Source organism: Clarias gariepinus, chromosome 2, assembly GCF_024256425.1.
Source record: "Clarias gariepinus isolate MV-2021 ecotype Netherlands chromosome 2, CGAR_prim_01v2, whole genome shotgun sequence".
NCBI classification, from domain to species: Eukaryota; Metazoa; Chordata; class Actinopteri; order Siluriformes; family Clariidae; genus Clarias; species Clarias gariepinus.
Window position 1 is genome coordinate 45,726,578 of NC_071101.1, and position 21,654 is coordinate 45,748,231.

At 35.0% G+C, this 21,654-nt stretch overlaps 1 protein-coding gene across 1 annotated transcript; it reads right to left on the reverse strand.

Annotated features, from left to right (window-relative positions):
* Positions 1–1,798: 1,798 nt before the first annotated feature.
* Positions 1,799–21,600, reverse strand: lin28b (lin-28 homolog B (C. elegans)). Its single transcript, XM_053489378.1, has 4 exons — positions 21,450–21,600; positions 20,571–20,743; positions 7,380–7,567; positions 1,799–2,033 (listed from the first exon to the last, which is right to left on the reverse strand). The coding sequence occupies exons 1-4, from the start codon at positions 21,457–21,459 to the stop codon at positions 1,799–1,801; spliced, it is 606 nt and encodes a 201-aa protein (XP_053345353.1). The 5' UTR covers positions 21,460–21,600.
* Positions 21,601–21,654: the final 54 nt, after the last annotated feature.

A 21,654-nucleotide genomic window follows, 5' to 3' on the forward strand; every position in this document is an offset into this window, starting at 1 on the left:
TTTGTTGGCTGTTAACTAATGACAATGTTAGTCCCTGCGCATGAATTTAAATGAGATTACACGCTATGTGGCTCTGACTCAATGCCATTACTAGAAAAAAACAAACAACTTTATCTAACTAGATTTTATATACAGTACATAACTCTCAATACTTTCATATAATCTTTTAAGCACATATATTAACATTTACGCGGCGGTCTCGTTGGCGAGAATAGAAAACAGACGTAAAGTGTCTTCGTCTTGGTCATCCTAAGTCTCAGAAGCCAGGAATTTTGGAATTTTCATGCTAATTCAGAGCTAATCTCAAGGAGATGCACACTCACAGCAACAGATAAGCAATCACGCGTATACACTTTGGCTATGTTCACACTGCAAATTTAAAGCTCAAAGCAAATCAAAAGGCTCCCATATTTCTTCATGACAATCTTTATAACATGCAACCACCTTTATTTAAGTTTTGATTTTAGAATATATTTGCTAATTAAATTATAAATGAAAGAATTTTTCCTTTTTTCAGTAAAACAGGCCACATGCCAGGTAAACAGGGAAAAGCTACGAATCTAACCTTAAACTATTTTCGATAATGGATGTATAAAAATATTTGACCAGAGCTTTTACCTAATTAGGCAACTGGTGCCAACTTGAAATTGCTTTTTTTTTTTACAGTTTTTACATTTTATCACATTAGTATTATTATTATTAATTACGCAGAATTCAAATATTATAATTACATAATGAAATGCATGTTTTCCTATTTTATTTAGTCTATATCGGATTTTTTTAATTGCATTTTACATTCACAGATCTCTGCTTCGTTTTGTTGCTTTAATGTTAATATAACAATAATATAATAATATACTAAGAAAAAATGCACAAATTTGTTTAACCTTTACCTGCAGTGTGAACGTAGCCTGAAGTTTATTCCACACAAAAATGGGGAGAATTTATTTATTTTTTACTTTGATTTGTCTTTTTTTTTGCTAAGTTGATTAATCCGATCGTTTTCGTGTAGCATGGTAAGCAAAGGGCTTTTCGATAAATGTTGACAAGTGATTGTCAAAGGTTCAATTTCAAGATGGCGGAATTTGACTGCTTTGTATTGGGTACGTCAAAAAAAAAAAAAAAAAACGTTTTAACCGCCAAAATGACGTGAAGCCTTATTTTTTGTCTCATTTTGTTGGCCACTTTCATATATAAGAAAAGTACCCGAGTGTGTTTCTCGAAGCGAGCCGTGTGCTACGATTCGATGATCTGTAGCTGCAGCGTTAGCGTTAGCATTGTTAGCGTGTAGCCGATGCGCTCGGTCAATGGTCATGCTTGTTCAAGTGGAAAAGCTTGTTTTCACTTGAAGGAATGTCAATGTAAAAAGAGAAAACGTTGATTGTAACTTCGTAACTCTTCATAGTAGCAGTTTGATCGAAATTAGCAGCTTGAAGACGTCATGAGGTTTATGTGACGATGACTATGAATTTGGATTCACATTCACTTCAGTGTCTCACAGCAAATCTCTTAACACACACACACATACACACATTTAGTTACCCCCTTGATAACCTGTGCCATAGTTGCATAGAGGGCAAATTAGTCGGGGTCCTATCACACACACATACACACACATACACACACACACACACACACTTGGCCGTTGCCATAGCCATAGCTGCGCAGGAAGCGAGGACCTCCCTTGTTCCTCGAGCGTGTGAGGTAGACAATGCTGGATCCAGGCTCTCTCAGAATGAGGTCAAAGGTCAGAGTTTAGAGGCGAGACACACACACACATACACACACACACACGTGGTCAGTCTCGAGGCGTCCTCCAGCGCTGAGAGGTGGGAGGCGTGTCCTCCGGAGATGAAGAGTGGGTGTCGTCTCGGGGCTGCCGGGGATCCTGAGAGCTGCAGGGGGATGGCGCCCCCCTGTGGGGACACTGGGCCACCATGTGGGTCACGCTCTGACAGTAGTGGCATTTCTTTGGCTGAGGCGGCAGACTGCACTCTTTAGCGTGGTGGTCTAGACCTCCACAGTTATAACACCTACACACACACACACACACACACAGAAAAAGAGAGACAGAGTGTGGCTTTTAGTGAATTCAAGCTAGTCACAAATTGCAAGATCATATAAATACATTTGATTTATTTCGTTCGCGTTTCTATGGAAACACTTCGCTCACAGGAGCTTGTATACTGGGGTTGAATAAGACGGCATTTATTTAACCCGTAAGGAAGTCTGGGAGTCTCAGGTGTTAGCGCTGTATAGGCATCTGATGTAAAACTTTACATTTCTGAGATTTTTTTTTAACGCACTCAGTAAACGTCACGCATCTGTACACGTAAACATGTAAAATGTCATCTGATATTGCCACACCACACTGCTGATTATTTCCCTGCAATAGCACGACACTGAGTGTTTTGTTGTTTCACTTTCTGTTAACCTTATGAGCATATTGGATACAGTAATCCACTGTATATTAATATTTCGTTACAGGGGAATACAGACGATAACTATGCACGCATTTACATCCAAATCTGACACGTCAGACCTCTATCTGATGATTGGATCCTAAATCCGACGTCACAAACATTACTGTAAAGCAGCGCCGTTTCTGTCCCTATACGCGTTACCATGGAGCCTGCGGTTGCCACGGCGCACCGTGCAGTGACATCACTGGCAACGTCTTAATATAGACCAGCAGAACAGATTGTGTGTGTGTGTGTGTGTGTGTGTGTGTGTGAGTCTTTTTTTTTACTAGATATACGAACATCCTATGTGAAGGTAATAAATAAAAAATATTATAGAATAAATAATCAATAATTAATAATAACACACAAAGCATAAATAGTTAAGTTTTTTCCCACCAGACATAAATTTGCTGTTTTTCTTTGTTAAACAATTTACAGTAATTAGTGTTGTACATGTGGATACACTGAAAATCCAACTGTGTCATTTACATACCGGATAATATATGTAAAATTAATATATTTAGATTAATGTTTAATTTTGCTTGTAATATCATTATGTTTTAGATAAGTTTTTAATAATGCTATAAGCTATTTTTCTATGAGCTACAGTAGGTTAATCCATCTCTAATAATTTACTAGTTGCATGTAATAAATTAACATCTGAATCCAATTTTAAATACAGTGTAAATGAAATATATAAATTATACTGAGTTTAAATAGCATGTTCGTATATTTTTTTATTACTCTATATCTATAAAAATAAACTTTCAGCCTATTAACTTTTTAATAAATTTATTTTTAATCACTTTTATTTATTTTTTAATCAGTTTTTTTTATTATCCACCTATCACATAAAAAAAGCAACAATACATTTAATAATATTAATTTGCTAAGATTTTAGTGTCTATTTTAATGTCTGATCTAGAAATTTCATTCTGTAATTATAAAAACTAAAAAATCTGCATAATAATAATAATATAATAATAATAATATAATAATAATAATCGTTATAAGCCTGCCCTTATTTCCTCTAAAACTCACACGCTTTGATTTACTACATCATTGAGGGTGTTTAAGTCCCATCTTAAAACTCACATGTTTTCCCTGGCATTTAAACCAACATGACATGTTGATTTTACATATTGTTTTACAATTTATTACAAAAAAATCTTTTACTTTTGTATTATTTTATTTCATTTTTATTCATTTTATTATTATTATTATTATTATTATTCATTATTTTATTAGATTACAATGTTATTTTATTATTTATGTGAAGCGCTTTGGGGCATTCATGTTGTTTAAAGTGCTATACAAATAAAATATTTTGTTTTAAATTGTTTTATTAATCTTGCTGCTTGTTATTCTTTGTGTAGTGAAGTACATGCGCGTGTCCTGTAGAGGGCAGTACAGGATTAACAGTGTGATACTGCTCAGGGTGACATTGTGCAGAACTCATCAAACACTGACATGTGAAATGTTTCAAACAGACAAAGCGCAGGAAATGTGACAATACCTACGGAATTAATGAGGAATACATTCTTTATATTAAAAAATAAAAGAAGACATAATATAAAAAAGTGATAAGAAGACGAATAGGTATGTAAATGTTGTACGCCCAAAAAACTGACACTATGCCTGGGAACTTTCACACTTCACCCCTAAAAAAATTTAAAGTAAAAATTTTAAATGTAATAAATCCAAAAATATCCAAAGCAGAAACACTTTCACATCGTCCTTATATATATATATATATATAATACCAGCTGATTTGCTAACGTTAGCTACCTTGGCTAGTTTGTGTAGTTTACGCTGTAAACCCTAATGCTCAAAGTCATTAAACATATTGAGTACTGTTAACTTAAATAATTACAATTAGTTCAAATTAATAGACCTTGATGAGGATTTAGAACTTTTTGTTATTCATGAGTTTGTAGAATTGACACTTTTCCAGTTGGCTGAACAGCTTTGATATTTTAAGCCACAGTAACTTGTGTGTTAAAGTCTCCCTAAAGTTCCACCAACTTACAAACTTTCAGCCCAGCTGTAAACTGCCCACGATGAATTGATGGTGGATTGGTCTGTCTTTGCATGATGCTGTAAAAATCCGGGGACCCTAAAGCTGATGTTTTTGATTTCTCTCATCTGATTGTCGACAGTTTAACACTCTCTAGAGTTATGAATAGAATGTGTTTAGGCGCACACGGGAGAAAACCTAAGCTCCACTTTTCACTAGCTACTGTTAGGAAAGCAAGATTCCCTGTAATCGGCAAATATCAATCTTTAATTTGAACCGACTACTTTACTAGCATAAATTGTTTAGTTTTTGAAATTGTCGGGTTTATAACTCCGTTTTTCGGGGTTTGAATATGAATCCAGAATTTCAGTATTAATATTCATAGATTTTGTACTTTCAGATTTAACTGAAGAAAAATAAAGAAATTGACTTATTTGATTTGTAACAAGGCGCTGGAGGCTCAGTAGTAGGTGTTTCGTCTGCCACATTAAAGGCCCGGGTTTGATTCTCAGCCACTGGATGAAGTTCCCGTCTTAAACTCAGATAAAATGAGAGGACTGCTTCATGAAGGACATCTGGTGTAAAACCTGTGCCAAGCTTGTGTGCGGACCGGATTGTCTGCTGTAGCGACCCATCGCCGGGAGCAGCCGAAAGACTAACAACAATTTATTTGATTTGCGACAACTAAAAAAAATTATAATTGCTATTAAACAGTATGAGTTAGGATACTCATAAATGCATGTAAAGAACCATTAATATAAATGAGTACAACAAACTTCACAACATAATTGAAAACATCATTACTCAAAAAAATTTACGTAACTGAGTACCTCCAATTTTTTTAGTTTTGCCAACTTATTCAGCTTTACAGTGTATGTTTATGTGAGTTTTCATCAAAAAGTCTAAACGGCATTAAACAGCGAATTACCGTAACGAGCACCGTTTTGTTTTTGCCACTGGGATTAGCTAAATTAGCTTAACAAGCACAGCTAAGCATGATTCTTTCCCAGGACAAAGTTTGTCAAATCTGTCAGAAGTACTAATACACATCAATGAGCGTCGCACAATTAAAACAATTAAAAATCTAAATCGAATTATGGATCTGTGCAGGTGTTTTAAACGCAAAAGAAAACCCCCAAAAAAATGTTATTACGTGTAATATACACATAGTCGGGAATTTACATAAAGTCTGCCTATAATCCAAAGTATTCGTTTATTATTTTTGTTATAATTTTAAGGTGATAAATAAACATCCTCCTAATGAGATCATTAGACCAGTTATTTGCTGTCAGTCTGGATAAACACATTTGAATCCAAAACAGTAAATTTAATCGTTAAATATCGCAGTTTAAATCCATTGCAGTGTGATTTTTATTTTTAATTCTTTATTTTTTACTGTGGCCACAAGAACAGGACTCCTACAGCAGGCGTGTGAATTTTGTATGTTGACTGTTTTTAAAAAAAAAAAAAAAAAATGACATTTATTTTGCAAAACAACTAATAAATAGAATGAAAGTATCTGTATTTTTATTGACCACATCGTAATCACCACCTTGAAAGCGGGACACACCGACTCACAAAGTCGAATATAAGGCGGTGGCTTATAGTCTCTAAATCTCATTTGCATATCAGACGTGATTGGACAAATCAGATCAGTGACATCACAAACTGGGTTTAAAGATAGTCCCGCCTCCCAGAAAAATAGCTCTGCTAGAAAGTCACGCTAAAGCCATGTTTAACCCAAGTATATTTAACCCAGGACATTCACATTCATCTAATCCTGATGAAATACCTGGGAGAAAATCTAATGGATTTTTTGCAGATTTAAAAGTAAAACGTCAACCAATTGGTTTTGTGTGTGTGTGTGTGTGTGTGTGTGTGTGTGTGTGTGTGTTATTAATATAATAATATGGTTTTAATATTTACCTCATATTACTGATCTGCTAAAAAAAATACATACCTATTATTATTATTATTATTATTATTATTATTGTGTACAAGACACTGCTGCACTGTCCTTGATGCATGTGTGTATGTGTGTGTGTGTAAGAACAATGCACGAGTGAGAGAAAACATGATGAACCATCAACACCCACTGTGTGTCTATTTCTGGAGAAGTCCAGTCTGACAGGATGCAGATCTTACACACACACACACACACACACACACGGTAACAGATGCCGTACAGAGCGCCAGGCTTCTGATTCACAGCTTTATCACATCATCAAACTGAATCACCTCGCAAATCCTGCAGCGCTGCTGAAACGCAGTTTATTCTCGTACGATTCTGAATGATCCTGAAATCTTCATCCGTTCAATTAAAACACAACCTGAATTAGACCACTGTACAACACACACTCACACACACACACATACACACTGTTTCGATCTGACAAACCCTTATTCAACAGTTAATTGCTCCACACTATCTCCATGGCAACCATTATGAGCTTTCGACTAAATCGATAACATCAGCACAGACGAACAATACACACGCATAAGGACAAACAAATATCATTTTTGCTTTTTATGAAAACCTCCATTATTTAAAAATAAAATAAATACAGATATTAAATGATATTATTATTAATTCCCAATATTTATACAAATAATACTAAACATTTAAAATTGGACTATAGTATAATGTTTTATTAATAATAATAATAATAATAATAATAATAATACTTATAGTTATATAAGTATGCACGAAAAGAAGGTTCAGTGTCTGATCCGACTGACTAACTAAAATAATTTTGTGATTTTATGAATGATAAATGATTTTATATGATCACTTCATAAATATCACACATGTATAAACGTTTGCGTGAAAAATATTGAGGAATATATGGAGTGAGGCAACATGGGGTAACTACATATCCCATGATGCTGCGCGGACTCACCGGTCTCCCTTTGGTTTGCGTTTCGGGGGCGGGGCCTTGCCTTTGGGGCGTCGCTCGCTGCCGGAGCAGGGTCCGCCCCCGGGCCCCGTTACCCTGAGCGACTCCAGCCCTTTACTGGACCTTTTAAAGGTGAACTCGACCTGCTCGCCTTCCCTCAGGCTCCGAAATCCATCCATCACCAGTTTGCTCTGTAACACACACACACACACACTATTATTATTACACTATAAAGTTATTGTATAACTTCCTTCAAGACACAGTTTAAGCCTAGAGTTCGATTATAATCTACATAAGTATACAGGATTCATTATCTTTATTCTGATGCTGCTTGAACACAATTTCATTAAGCAAAAATGCACGGTTGCTCGGTTACCAGATCTGTAAACATTTCTTATTAACTATATCTAAAATCTTAATAGTATACCGTAGTGTGCTAGCTTAGCGCTTACAAGAGTGTAGTACGTCTCCCAACACTTTGAATAGAATTTGATGTATAAAGAATTATTAAAGTGTTCATTTAAAAATCAGTACAAAATAACAGATCACTTTATTTCTGTGACATTTTAATGATCAGAAACGTCACTCACTTCTTAGACAAGACAGTTACAGATAGAAAAAATAAATTAAAAAAAACGCTTGTTGCATGATGAAGTGGCTTCACTGTTCTTATTCTTAAATTGAATGTTTTTTTTTTTCTAAAACGTGTTTTATTCCTATTAAACCCCCACAATATACCTCAGACTACAAGGTACTTCCTTCTTAAATCATCCAAGAAACACTAAAAAGCTGTGTAACTTCTGGTGCACGTCTCCCACCTTCTCCTTAACCGTTCATTAGGTGGCAGTGTTGCGCCAACTTCCCCTGCACTCATAGGAAGAAGAAGACTAAGACGAAATACTTACGCAAAACATGAGTACAGGTATATTTCAGACGGTGTGTATTTTTGTGAGAAGGCTGTGTTATTGAACACGTGTAAACTTCTTCTGAATTAGAATTTTCACCTCAACAAGGATTGAACTGCATAATCAGCTGAAATTCAATCGCTCTATTATTAAACGAATTAAGGTGTAACGGTGAATAAGCCGTTTCTATAGAAACGCTGATTTACTCAAATAAACCAGAGCTGCTGTTATAGAAAATGAATCATTAATTATAAATCTTAATTCTGTTCCAACTACTCAAAGACACACACACACACACATTCTCAGGCAGCAGAAGAATGATAAATTAAGAAGAATTAAATCAGTATTACCGTTAACGACAGATTGCCATGACAACACTTCGCACACCATATTAAAGCTTAAAACTAAACTATTTGATCTATTAAGGGTTCTAGTGATTGAATAGCAGCATTATGATCCGAAGGCACGCCGTACAGCACTTCTGACTTTTGACCCGATCATCTGTCCGTATAAGACATACAATCCTTATGGCGTCTGAAATCATCTTATATATATATTACAAAAAAGGAGTGAAAAATCGATACGTTAAAAGGCAGAGTTAACTCCTGGGGATATCTTTATTCATAAATGTATTTCTCTTTACGTCTTACTGAGCTGAACTGAATAGAGAAGCGGGGGAATGAGAATGAAGCGATACGCTCACGTCAAGTCCATCATGCTAACGCACGTCAGTGGGATTGTTATGCTAAAGTAGCTCAAATAGAGCTAAATTGGTGACCGTCACACGTGTGGCATCAACTAACAAACACTCTGCGCTGTTACACACACTGCTATTACACAATATTATTACACAATTCCAGCCACGTAAAGGTTCTTTCTTATTAACAAGGGGCAGCGAGGGGTAAAGGTCCCAGGGGTGGGGGGTGTACATGTGCGGCTCCACTTTAAACACAGGACGATGGGAAAAAAAGAAGAAGACGGCAGAGCAAGAGAGGGAAAAAAAAAGACTTGCAATTCCCGTTTTGCACCGACACTCGAACCCTGCTCCAGGAGATTACATCCTTCCTGCTGCCCTTTGACCCTTTTCCCTTCCCCCATTCTCTCTTCTCGGGTGCTTTCTCTGTTTCGAAACAGACATACACACTGTTTCGTCGGTTCCAAATGAGCTCACTCTGTGTGTGTGTGTGTGTGTGTGTGTGTGTGTGTGTGTGTGTGTTATTAGACGCACACTCACACACATACATACCATTTGATCTCCTGGCACACTCTATATCAATCAGAACACACCGGCAGTAGCAGCCGGATATGAACTCTGTACTGGGTTTGCAGTGTGTGTGTGTGTGTGTGTGTGTGTGTGTGTGTCTTTCCATTGGCTTTAAATTCATGGCCAAAAGCTTTAAAACAGAAGTGTCATTTCCTCAGTCGTCTTTGTGATCTCAGAGTCAAGAAAACTCTCCACACAATACGTTTTACACTATACCACACACACACACACCACGTAAAAAAACAAAACAATACATACACAATAAAATCATTCTGAAATGTATTAGCTAACACCATTTTTTGTTCTGCGAATTAGCTTTCTTAGCTTAAAAGTATCGCTAGTGTAAATTATTAGCATTTCACAGGCTAGTACTGTAGTCAACAATGTTACAATTATTATCCTTGTCTAACCAATATTTAATATAGTGCATGGCATCTATATTATTAAGAGAAAGCTGTTTAAGCTGTAGTCTTTTATTGTTACATCATACGTCCATGAAATTCACCTCTAGCTATCGTCTTTGTTTCACCTCTGAGGTAACTGTTACTTATAGCAGAACAGCTATCTGTCAGTTTCCATCTTCCTGTGTTCCTGATTCTAAAGAGACGGTTTATCGTTTTTTTTACGTCAATAAATTAATCTGACAAATAAAAATCTACAATTTACAGATACTGAAAATTAAGGAAACAGAAATTATTTAGAAAAAAAAAACAAAAAAATCAATTAAAAAAATAACAGGTCAACTAATGAGGAAATGCGCTTTCTTTATCTTGAACTTGTTCGCAGGATTTTGTGCCTGAGCACAAAGCTCTGAGACGTTAAATTAAATTGGGTAAAACATTATTAACTTAAATACACTTAAATATTTCGGAGCGAAAAAGCATTGTTTTGTAAGCCGTTAGTCCAACAGCTTATAACTTTTTTTAATGTAAAAAACAATCTAACAATCTCTAAACGAGTCTCTGGAATGATCCATCGAGCATTTTATTTTTTTGTCTAGAAACTTTATTAACCAAATGTAAGACAAACACAGAGAATGATGTTATTTTGCTAATAAGGTGATGGAGCTAGCTAGCTAGTACTAACCCTTTATAGGTTCAGTCACTGAAATAAAATTGTAAAAATCCAAACGTTTCTTTTTATTTTATTTTACTTTGTTTTGTTTTTTTCATTGTCATTTTTATGTTGCAAACCAAGGTTAGGGTCAAGTTAAGGTCAGTAAAGATGTATCATCTGTCACCTGTCTAGAGCAATACTACAGTATTTGTGTATCACGGTTAAAGTCACATTTAATTAAACATAAAATGTGCAAAACTGCATATCGTAGGTACAAATACTTGAACTTAAAAGTTACCAAATGTGGTTCTTCGTCTGATTAAGGGTTAAGTTTTCTTTCTACTACTCACACAAACTCAGGCAGCTGTGAAAACCTTTCTATTTATGAGACACCATGTTTGTGCTGCTACACACTACAATCACGTTTTAAAGCAAATAAAAAAATACCTCCTTATTAATATAGTGCATGGCATAGAGAAATATTTATTGAGAAATATTTGTATTTTCATAGTATATATTGTTTTTAACTTAATAGTATAATAACATTTAAGGAATTAGTTACAATTACTAGTTATTAGTAATATTCACAGATTTTGGAATTATGTGAAATAATTAGTAAGTTACCTAAAAACATTCTAATGGATAATTCCAGTTGTTTAATAGTCTTGTAATTGTCTTTAAAATATAGCATGTACAACTTCTTGTAAATTAAAGTTTAAAACTGGTAATCATAACTTTCAAAAAAAAAATTGATGTACATATGTACTCATTAAAATGTATTTAAAAATTATCCTTTAATTACAAACACAAAGGATTTTGTAAGTTAGGATTGGTGTAAGTTCAAAATTTGCTACGTCCTTTATCACAACATTCTGAGGGGTTTTGGCGTTTGTTAAGATGTAATTTGACTTTCTGTATTTTACTTAACTTTGTTCATTAAAGGAAAATATGCCATTCACAAATTATACTATTTGCACTTTTTATACTTTTACTTAAGTGTAAAGATACAATTTGTCACTTTGATTTCCAAGCATCAGGAAACAAACTGCAATAATTAAACTTGAGATTTTTTGTCACTATTTACATCCATAATTTTAAATGCATTTGTGTTTTATTTGATTTTATTAATTAAGATGTAGTTTGTTAATAGTTAAAACAAACATATAATGAAAAGGGTTATTAAACAGGCACTGCTTCCTTTTTATTATGCAACTATAAATCAAGGTTATGTTAAATATAATGCATTTAATTTGTATAATTTTAACATAATTTCGTTATTGTGATACAAAACAAAATGATGAAAAATACTATGTCTGCTCAAACTGTAAAAGCTTAGGTATAGTTGTACTTTTAGAAACAATTTAAATCAAAATTCAGCTGAAAAATGTTAAATAATTCTTAGCAAATAATTAAGTAATTAGTAATTAAATCTTTGTAACTCATTTATATAACATGTAGTGTATACCAAGGTATTCAATTTCAAATATTGTAATGTAACTTACTTAACTTGTCCTTTCTCTTAGTGAGTTATTAAGAAATTGTTTTATTATAAATAACTTATATTTAATATTTATTTTATAATTTTAATTATTAGGGAACATCTTTTTCTGGTATACTGTTTAATTTTTAATGTAAAAATATCACATAAAAAAACAACATTTTCAGTTTATATTACCCACATTAATGTGATCGTTCTGATTGAATGAACTTGGTGCAAATTGTGTTAAAATGTTCAGGTAAAATAAATTATATATCAAAAAAATCTTGTTTAAATGTTTAACCTTTATAAATAGAAGCATTTTAAAAATTAAGGTGAAAGCACCTTCATCCTTATTAAACACAGGTTTCAGATTTAAAACACCGACAGGCTACAGGATTTCACATTTAACAGAAAAAAAAAACTTTTTAGTTTCTATAGAAACCATTAGTCTTCTCATCCCGACGTCTGTTTAATCATTCTGCCTTTATTTCCTTATATGGGCATCAGGAATTTTTTAAAGGAAGGCGGGACCTGGTCATGTGACCCAGGCTGTGTTTTCTTCTCCCTCTTTTCATCCTCTGGTTTTGAACTTAAGCAGTGGGGGGAAAGAGAACAACCTGGACGAGACGGAGACGCCGAGACACAGAGACAAACGGAGGAGAGAGGGAGACGACTGAGTGTTAAAAAAAAGAAAAGTTTATGAAGGGTAAACGATCGTAATGAGCTTAAAGGAAAAGAATGCAACATGTTCAGGAAGTGAAGGAGAATGAAAGAGAAGAGGAAGTGAGTGATAAAAGAAGGACTGAAACAGCGTTTTGGAGAACGAAAGAGAAAAAGAGTGAATTTGAAAAAAAAATTGCAGAAATATATCAAGTCATCAAAGGTCACATGAAAATCATTTTAATACAATAAAAATGTGAGAAAATTAGATTTAAAAAATAAATTAAAAAATGTCCTGTTGTATTTTTACTTCAAGAGGTTGGCTTGAAGCTTACGAGCCGGATTCTGATATTTTAATGAATGTTTGATTTATTCTAAAGCATTCAGATTATAAGATTTCAATTTTATAAAATATAAATAATTGAATTCAGGCACCTTTTGCTACGTAGTCGTTCATGTTAATAAAGAGTTCTTCCTGAACACTGAGAGATAGAACTGAAAAAAAAAGGAGAATGAATGAAAGGAAGAGGATGTTCTGTTCGTTCATTTAACACACACATCCTTTTTCTTCACCTTTTACTTCCTGAATGATCTTTTGATTATTCTTATTACTGTATGTATTCTGAATACATTTATTACTCACGTAGCTCTTAAAGTCAGTGCATTTTAGTCATTATTAATTTTGCTGTTTTATATATATTTACATATATATATATATATATATATATATATATATACAATCATTCTAACCAACTGTACTAACATGAAAAAAATGACAAAAAAATCCGTCACACAGCACAGATACACACAATCACCTGTTTTTATTGCTTGTTTCTCTGACCAAAAAATAATGACACCATGCTCATTTTGAGAGTTCAGATTTTTGCGACGTCATCCTCATATTCCATTAGGTTTAAACTGTACCCTTTATAAAAGTAACGATAGCTTTTTTTCTACCTGACACATCTGAAAACCCAAGAACACAGCCTCGCCGTTAACACACACCGGCAAGGTTTCCACATAACCACGCACACCAATTTCTTTAAATCGCCGTTGGCCTGCGCTGTGTTGCCGCCAGGGATCTGTGCATGAGGGTTTAATATTCTCGATATTTTTGGCAACATTTTACTGGATTATGAATCAAACCCTGTAACATCAAAAGACGAAGACGAAGAAGAAGGAGAGCACATGATGCCTGTGAATTCTGTTCAACTTCAGTCCTTCAGCATTTACACGCAGCATGGAGACGATGCTGCAGCGCAGGAGATTTCACACTGCTCTAGACAGCAGTCTCACACACACACACACACACACACACACACACACAAGAGATAGCCGATACGAGGTTTCACTAGTTCTAATGTCTTTATTCTGCATGTGTGTGTGTGTGTGTGTGTGTGTGTGTGTGTGTGTAACACCGCTGATGAAGTGTAGTTTGCTCTGCACGATTCTTCTCAGGAGCAAGTGACTGTTAGAAAAAAAACCTTTAGCTGAATCCTTTGATTTATCGAGTTGTTTCTAACGTAGTAAGAATCTAAACTGCTTGATTTGTTGTTATGGCAACAACATGACATTGCACGAAAGCTCCTGATGTCATACGTTCTCAAGGGGGAGAGAGAGAGAGAGAGAGAGAGAGAGAGAGAGAGAATCCTCAGGAGTTAGGGGTGTGTCTATGTGCCAAATGGTGAAACGGACGAGAGGTTAATCTGACCAGGGGCCCGATTTAACCTTTACACACACACAGAAGAAGAGAGGACACACACACACAGAGTCCAAACATTTAGAACACACACACACCCACACACACACACACACACACACACACAGAGCAACGTTTCAACAACAAAAGTCGAAAAAGTCAATCTATCCAGCAAGCTCATGGCCACACACACACACACACACACACACACAGAATAAATCTACCCTGTATGTGTGTGTATTTCTACATGTGATTTCAAGTGGGGGGAGGGGAGGGGAGGGTCGGACACCCCCCCCCCAATCCACCTCCCTTTTTTGTCTTTAAAGAAATTCCTCTTTTAAAGAATGCCCGCGGAGAGTGAGAGCCCCCAACCCCCAGCGCACACACACTTTTAAACAGCCAACACACATGCATGTGCGTTCGAAACGCTTTTCTTTTCTCTTGTATTTTGCATGCAGAGGTGTACTCTCTCACACACACACACACACGCACACACAGGCTTCGCAATCTTCACAGCAGTCAGAAAAGCGGTGCCAGGGGATGCTATGCTGATGCAGCAGCAGCATTTCAGTGGCGTGTGGGTGGGTCTGTGGCCACACACACACACACAGAGGAAGTGATCAGTGAGCGCTTCATCAGATCTCCTGAAAGCCTGAACCGTCCCTGGTTTCTCAGAACAGTAGGAGGTTCTTAGCCTTCAATCAAAAAAGGGGCAGGCGCAGAAACAGGAAGTACCAACGGGTGAAAGTTCACGTTCTGTTGTCTGTTTAGTAGGACTTGGCGTGGATGTTAAACAATATTCAACTATACATAAAAAAAAAGAAATGATCGAAAGTGTTACTGCTTGATTAAGAACAAATGAAAGCAAAGTAAATTGCTTCATCACAGCAACATATCTCCGATTTATCGCGTATAACGGGAAATCTTAAAGGCTGGACTTCTTACATGTTATCAATTAGTGAATTACTATGATTATAATCTCTGTTCGAAGTAAAGCCCCTCCCACTTCCTGAGCAATCCACCAGCAACCAGTAAAACAAACTGGAACCATAAAGTGAATGAAAAGCTCCGGAGGCTAACAACTTTAGGTGAAAAAAATCGAAGCCTTGGCTGTGTTTATGAACAAATCTGTATTTAAATAAAGATTACGTCTAATCCGGTCTAAAGCCACAAATGTTACGTGTCAACATTACCAGATCTGCGAGAAGCGTGTAAGTTCGGTTTGTGTTTTTTAAGATTTCCAATCAAACTGTTCGAATTATATTTTGTTTTACGGAGTTTTAAATGATTTTAGTTTTAATAGAAATTATAATGTTGTTACTAAACAGAGATTAAGAAGGAGGATTAGTGCAAGCAGTGAAGTTGTTTATCATGGTTGTTAAAATGAAAATTACGATTTGAGCAACCGCTATAATGTATTTACCCATTTTACCAACATTAAAAGTTATTATTTGGAAATCGCTACAAAGGTTATTACTCAATATTTCACATATATGTTGTATACATATATATTGTAAACAGCAGGCTAATATTACACACAGAACTTAACGTAGGTCAATTTAAAATTAATTTTATCTTTTTTAGTTGTTGTTGTTGTTGTTTAAGATGCGCACCCAGATTCCAGTTTCTACTTTTACTTCCTTGATTACTAAATGACGGAAATGTCATTTGGATTAGCCTAAACTAAGCTTCCATTAAGGTGTGTTCATTATACAACTGGGGGATATAATCATATAATTTAATATAAATATAATTTTAGTAGATATTACAGATGATTATAAGCATATGGGCTGCTATTTGATTTTTTTTTACCAAAATACCCAATTTTCACCATTTTAGAATGTATTGATCCTAATTTTCAGGGTTTTTTTTCATTGTATTGTTTTTCAAAGTTTTGTTGCAACACTGTGATTGCAAGTAAAAATATCTTAAATGTTGTCAATTTTATCTACGATTTCTTTATATAAGATTAAAAACAAGCCAAACATAGTGTTATTAAACCAACATTTTTTAGATAGTTTAAGTAAAAATGGTTTGTCTACTCCTTCAAAAAAATGAATGCCTAAAACTAGCAAAATTATCAGCCAATGGAACACACAAATTATACTAAATTGTCTAGAAATTCGCTTAATAATCCTGTATTTGTTTTGCTGTAATTGTACAGTATATTAACAAACTATACATAAATTTCACTACCTTCAAAATATTTTTAATTGCTACGATATTGCTTTTGCAGCGATCATGGTACATATTGCATATAGATATGTATATGAAAATCATGATGCATCAGTGTTTTATTTAGAAAAAAGTAATACGTTTGATTATTAATATTATATAAAAATAAAAATTATGATTATATAATTATAATAAAGCAGGATGCGGAAGTGTAGAAACATGAAGAAGAATTTTTAACAGAGTAAGGTCAAATTTCAAAGCTATATGAAAGTCAGTATGTTCTGGATTTCAACTCTGTAAATGCTCACATATGCCTTAATGCTAACATTTCTCATTTATCTTCAATAAACCCACACTGTGTATAATAATTGCTTCTCGATTCCCCTTCATTCCACCTGCACACACACCTCCATTAGGACTGGAGGAAGCTGGTGTGCAATCTTTGAAGCTCTGGTTACATTAGTATTAATAATAATCATCAATCGTTAGATAGAAGAGGAAAACATGTGCACCAGCAAGCATGCATAATGAGAAAAATAATAACAACAACAATAATTATAATAATAATCATGTAGATTTAATTCAAAATGAAATCTTAAAGTCTAGCGAGCTGGATATATCGAGTAAAATTAAGCCCTTGGGTTATAAACTCGCTTTAATCGTATTTCCATTATAACTGGGCTCATAATGCTGTATAAAGGCAATTTCAATTAAAGTTTGGGCTTGTGCTTCATTTTTAACATCTTTTAAACATACACAATTTCTTATATGGAAACCAATTTATATCTCTCGGTTAAGCATTTTAATTCCTGTCACATATATGGATCTATCTTATTCACACATATCTCATTAAAGTACTAATGCTTAGTACTAAATTAGCTTCACAAATGGACAGAAAAATTTAAAATTTGACAAATGGACAGAATTTCCACAACTAACCTTAGGATTTCTCAGCTTAATAATTGTTTCTTAACATTTCAAAGAAGATAAACATGTAGAAGATTATTGTAAAAAGCCTCTCTACTGATGCCATAGACAGGTTTTATCAGGTCCTACATTTCTTACAGAAACACCAGCAAATTTAGACAAACAGATAAATCAATACCTCAAAGCACATCACACAGATAGCACTTTGTGAAACAGGCACTACTCGTTCAGAGAAATTATTTGGAAATGCTTTAAAGATGTATTCAGCTTATATTTAACCTCAATTAAATGATTATCCTTAAATGGCAGAATAATTAATCAAAGCTTTAAATATGTATTTTGTTACAATTAGTTTTAAAATATAAAGATTCCACCAAAAGAAATGTTTAAAAATAATATGATGTTTATATTTTTAAATACAACTGTTTCAGAAACGTTTACAAAAGGTGTGCTTGGGCAATTATTAGGGATCATATAATATTTTAGAAAAAACTTGGTGATGAAATTATAAAAAACAGTAGCAGAGATTTACAGTGGCACAAAACATTTTAATCTAATCATTTAATATGATCATGCCCTTTTCATTCTCTCTTTTATTAATATTTCAACTTGCTGGTGCACCTTATGTAAAGTTATTAACGTTACCTGTACATAGGCACTGCATTGTTTATTACTTTACACCATTTTAACGCATTAATGTACCTTAAATTGTACCCAGTACATTATTTTATATACTATATAATAATAATAATAATATTTTTTTTATTATTATTATTTATTTATTTATTTTACTTTGCCATTTTCTTATTGTGATTATTGCTTCTTGCTTATTTCTTGCATAATCTGTGAACTGACTACTATAATGTTACAGTTTCCCTTTGGAATTATTAAAGCACTCTATTTATTTATCTACCTATCTAACTAATCAAAGTAGTGTTTACACAGCGCTACAGTTTAAAACATGGCAACAACTATACACGTAGACATCTGATAGAGTCTGAGCAAGATATGACTATCAACATTATGACTTTATTACTATATTTTTTATTACTTTATTACCTTATCAATTACTTTACACAGCTGATACTGGTAGTGTAACAGATAACTGGTCGTTCTGAGTTAATTTTGTGCTCGATTTGGTTTGTCTTTTTTTATCGAAAATATTTATGCACTAACATTTTACATAAATTACTCTATGGTGGTATTTCCGATTCTAAACAGAAATACACACCTTATGCATATTTAAATTCTCAAACACTTGACAGAGAACTGAACATAAAGCGAATTAGGCTAATATTTATCAGCAAACGGCTCATAAGGCACACTTTATTGCAAGCACATGAACACCACATTCACTGATTTTAAAATAGAAATAAATAAAACAAATCATTATGAATTAGCTATGATGCTCGCTAATTTCAAACATAACACATATAAACTATAAAGCTAGCACTTTTTGACAGAAACACTGAGCAGCACTTCATAGCCAGCATGTTGCTTACAGCACTCATTAACATATAAGCACTACTTATTACATTTATTAACCACAACTTACTCATTAACATGTTAAATGGGTAATAGGACCAATATGAACCATTAATAAAATACAATAAATATATTTCCTGAAAATATGACTGAATTATGCTTACAATGTGATCCAACTCGTTATGAAAGTGTTTAAAAGACAAATATAAAAAATGAATGAATCGAGTATAGCAAACATATATTGATTAGCATAGAGTTTAGCACGATGGTATGTATGGTATATGTATATATATAACGTTCAGCTAGTGGTGTGTAGTAGCAGTGAGAGATGTACGAAAGATATATATAAGCAAACTATGCTATGGCTTGATTTAGTGATTATAACCACTTAAACGCGTGTTTATTCATGTTTTGTTAAGCTAACCATGTGGAAAAAAAGACAATCAGGTAATCGCCTCAGCGGCCTGCTCACGCGCGGTTTAACGGTCTCAATTTCAAAATATAACCGACTCATTATGACGTAGCAGCCTCGCGCGGGTTTAAATCCGGTCTAAACCGGGATCGAATACGAACTGGATCCTGTAGCGACCGTCTTAAAGCGAAACCGAGTGAGAACAGCCTCCTGCTTTAGGCTGCTAGCATCGGATGTAAACACTGTAGCTCATGACGACATCTGGCTCCACGCTGGACACAAAAACAGCTAGCTTATTAAAGATGGGCAAAAAAAAAAAAAAAAAAAAACATACACCATGCATGATCAAATAGATCAACACAGGCTATGTGAAGTGAAATCCGACGTTTTAGCAGCTCCATCATTCTTTTCGTCCTCATGAGCCAGATGATCATTTTTCGAAATATGTTTTTTTTAATGGCAGCATTTCCTCACAATAGCCTAGCCCAATGTTGTTTTTTTGTTTGTTTGTTTTTTTTTACATGTGATTTATATGCTTTATTTATTATGTATATATATATAATAAATAAAGCATATAAAAATAATATATTGTTCTTAACATTGCACTAGTAACTCCTGATCGGTTCTCACATTCTCATCCTGTCTACTGAGAATATGTAAGACATACAGCGTGCAAACACATGTACAACCTGTCTCTATGTTACTGTCTCTACTGCTGCTGAAGATCTGGAATTTCCTTCGAGATCAACAATGATCTACGTATCTATCGAATTGAGATTAGGAAATCTACCAGTGACGTCATGAAACAGATCTAGATCATGTGATCATGTTTACACCAAGGGGAGAAAAATCCAAACGTTTTTATTGCCACGTTATGCGCAGAATTGTATACACTGTATTAGAGGGGGGGGGGGGTATAATGTAAAATAGACCACATTGTTACAAGTTACTGTAGAAGACTAGTGAGTAGTCTACACGTAGCCGGCCCTATTGCCATCGGGAATGCAGACGAGGTGCAAAACACACTGCAAACCAAATCATCATATCATGCACGCTTCTTGTAGCACTGGACAACACACACACACACACTAGGCCAGGAGATCAGCGATCAATGAGTATAACAGCTCTCACCTGGTGGACAAATACGTCTAATGGAGGCTCCACTGTGCGTCCCTCGCTGTGGGTCATCGAGATAAATCCGAATCCCATTCGCACATTGAACCATTTGCAGTACCCGGATCCAGCCAGGACCTGCCCCGGGATCCGCTCCTCCTGCCCCGTGGCGGTGTCTCCGCCCGGCCCTCCTAAAGCAAAAAAAAAAAAAAAACACGGTTAGGAGGTGGCTGGGTAATCAAGTTCGGAGTTTGAGTAGTTTTAACACAACACACACACACACACAGGATCAGTTGATTATCGACGTGTGTGGTCGAACAGAACGATCATTCTAAAACGTTTTTTACCCCATACAAGGTGTGATGTGAGGCATCTAGTGACGGGGACCATCACTCCGGGTCAGCTACACGTTTGATGATCCCAATGACCAATGACTGCTCAATGTCACCCATTCAAAACTAACTAACTAAACCTCCTTAACATTCTCCACGTGCACACCGTAATTCACGTGCACTCCGTTTTTTTCGGGTATGGAGTAGGTGGGGGGGTGGGGGGGCAGGTGCGCGGGCGATTACCCTATACCCCCCACCCACCACCACCACCACCCAATCCGTTCCCTCTACTCACCTTCACGCATCTTAGTACTAGAGAGCGAAAAGCGTTCTCGATAGCGCGTGCGATCACTACACGGCGTAAACAAAACAAGCAAGTTACGCTTTAAAACTAAAAAAAAATCAAAAACAAAGCAAAAAATCAAAAGAGCCAAAAATCTCCCGACGCCGGTGTTTATTCTGCGTGAAATTGAAAAATGAAAGTAAAAAATGTGCAATAGTGGCATTGGATTTTGTTCATTATTTTTTACTAATATTAAGAAGGAAAGAAAAAAAAGAGAGAAACCTTCGGCCATGTTTCCCCGCGCGCGGACCCTCCGTGTTCCTGCGAAGTTCCTCCGATGAAAAAAAAACGCGTTTCCTTCGCAAAACCGGGCGATCGGCGGTGATAATGTTGCTGGTTGTGGTAGTGATAATGATGATGATGATGGCGGCGGCGGTGATGAAGGTAATGATGATGATGAAGATGATGATGCGCGTCACCGTGGATC

Bases quoted from the DNA above. Each gene is read 5' to 3' on its own strand.
- lin28b (XM_053489378.1), bottom strand. The intron at 7,568-20,570 runs GTGAGAGCTGTT...TGTGTGTTACAG, and splicing joins TAGACGTATTTGTCCACCAG to AGCAAACTGGTGATGGATGG. The intron at 2,034-7,379 runs GTGAGTCCGCGC...GTGTGTGTGTAG, and splicing joins CGCAAACCAAAGGGAGACCG to GTGTTATAACTGTGGAGGTC.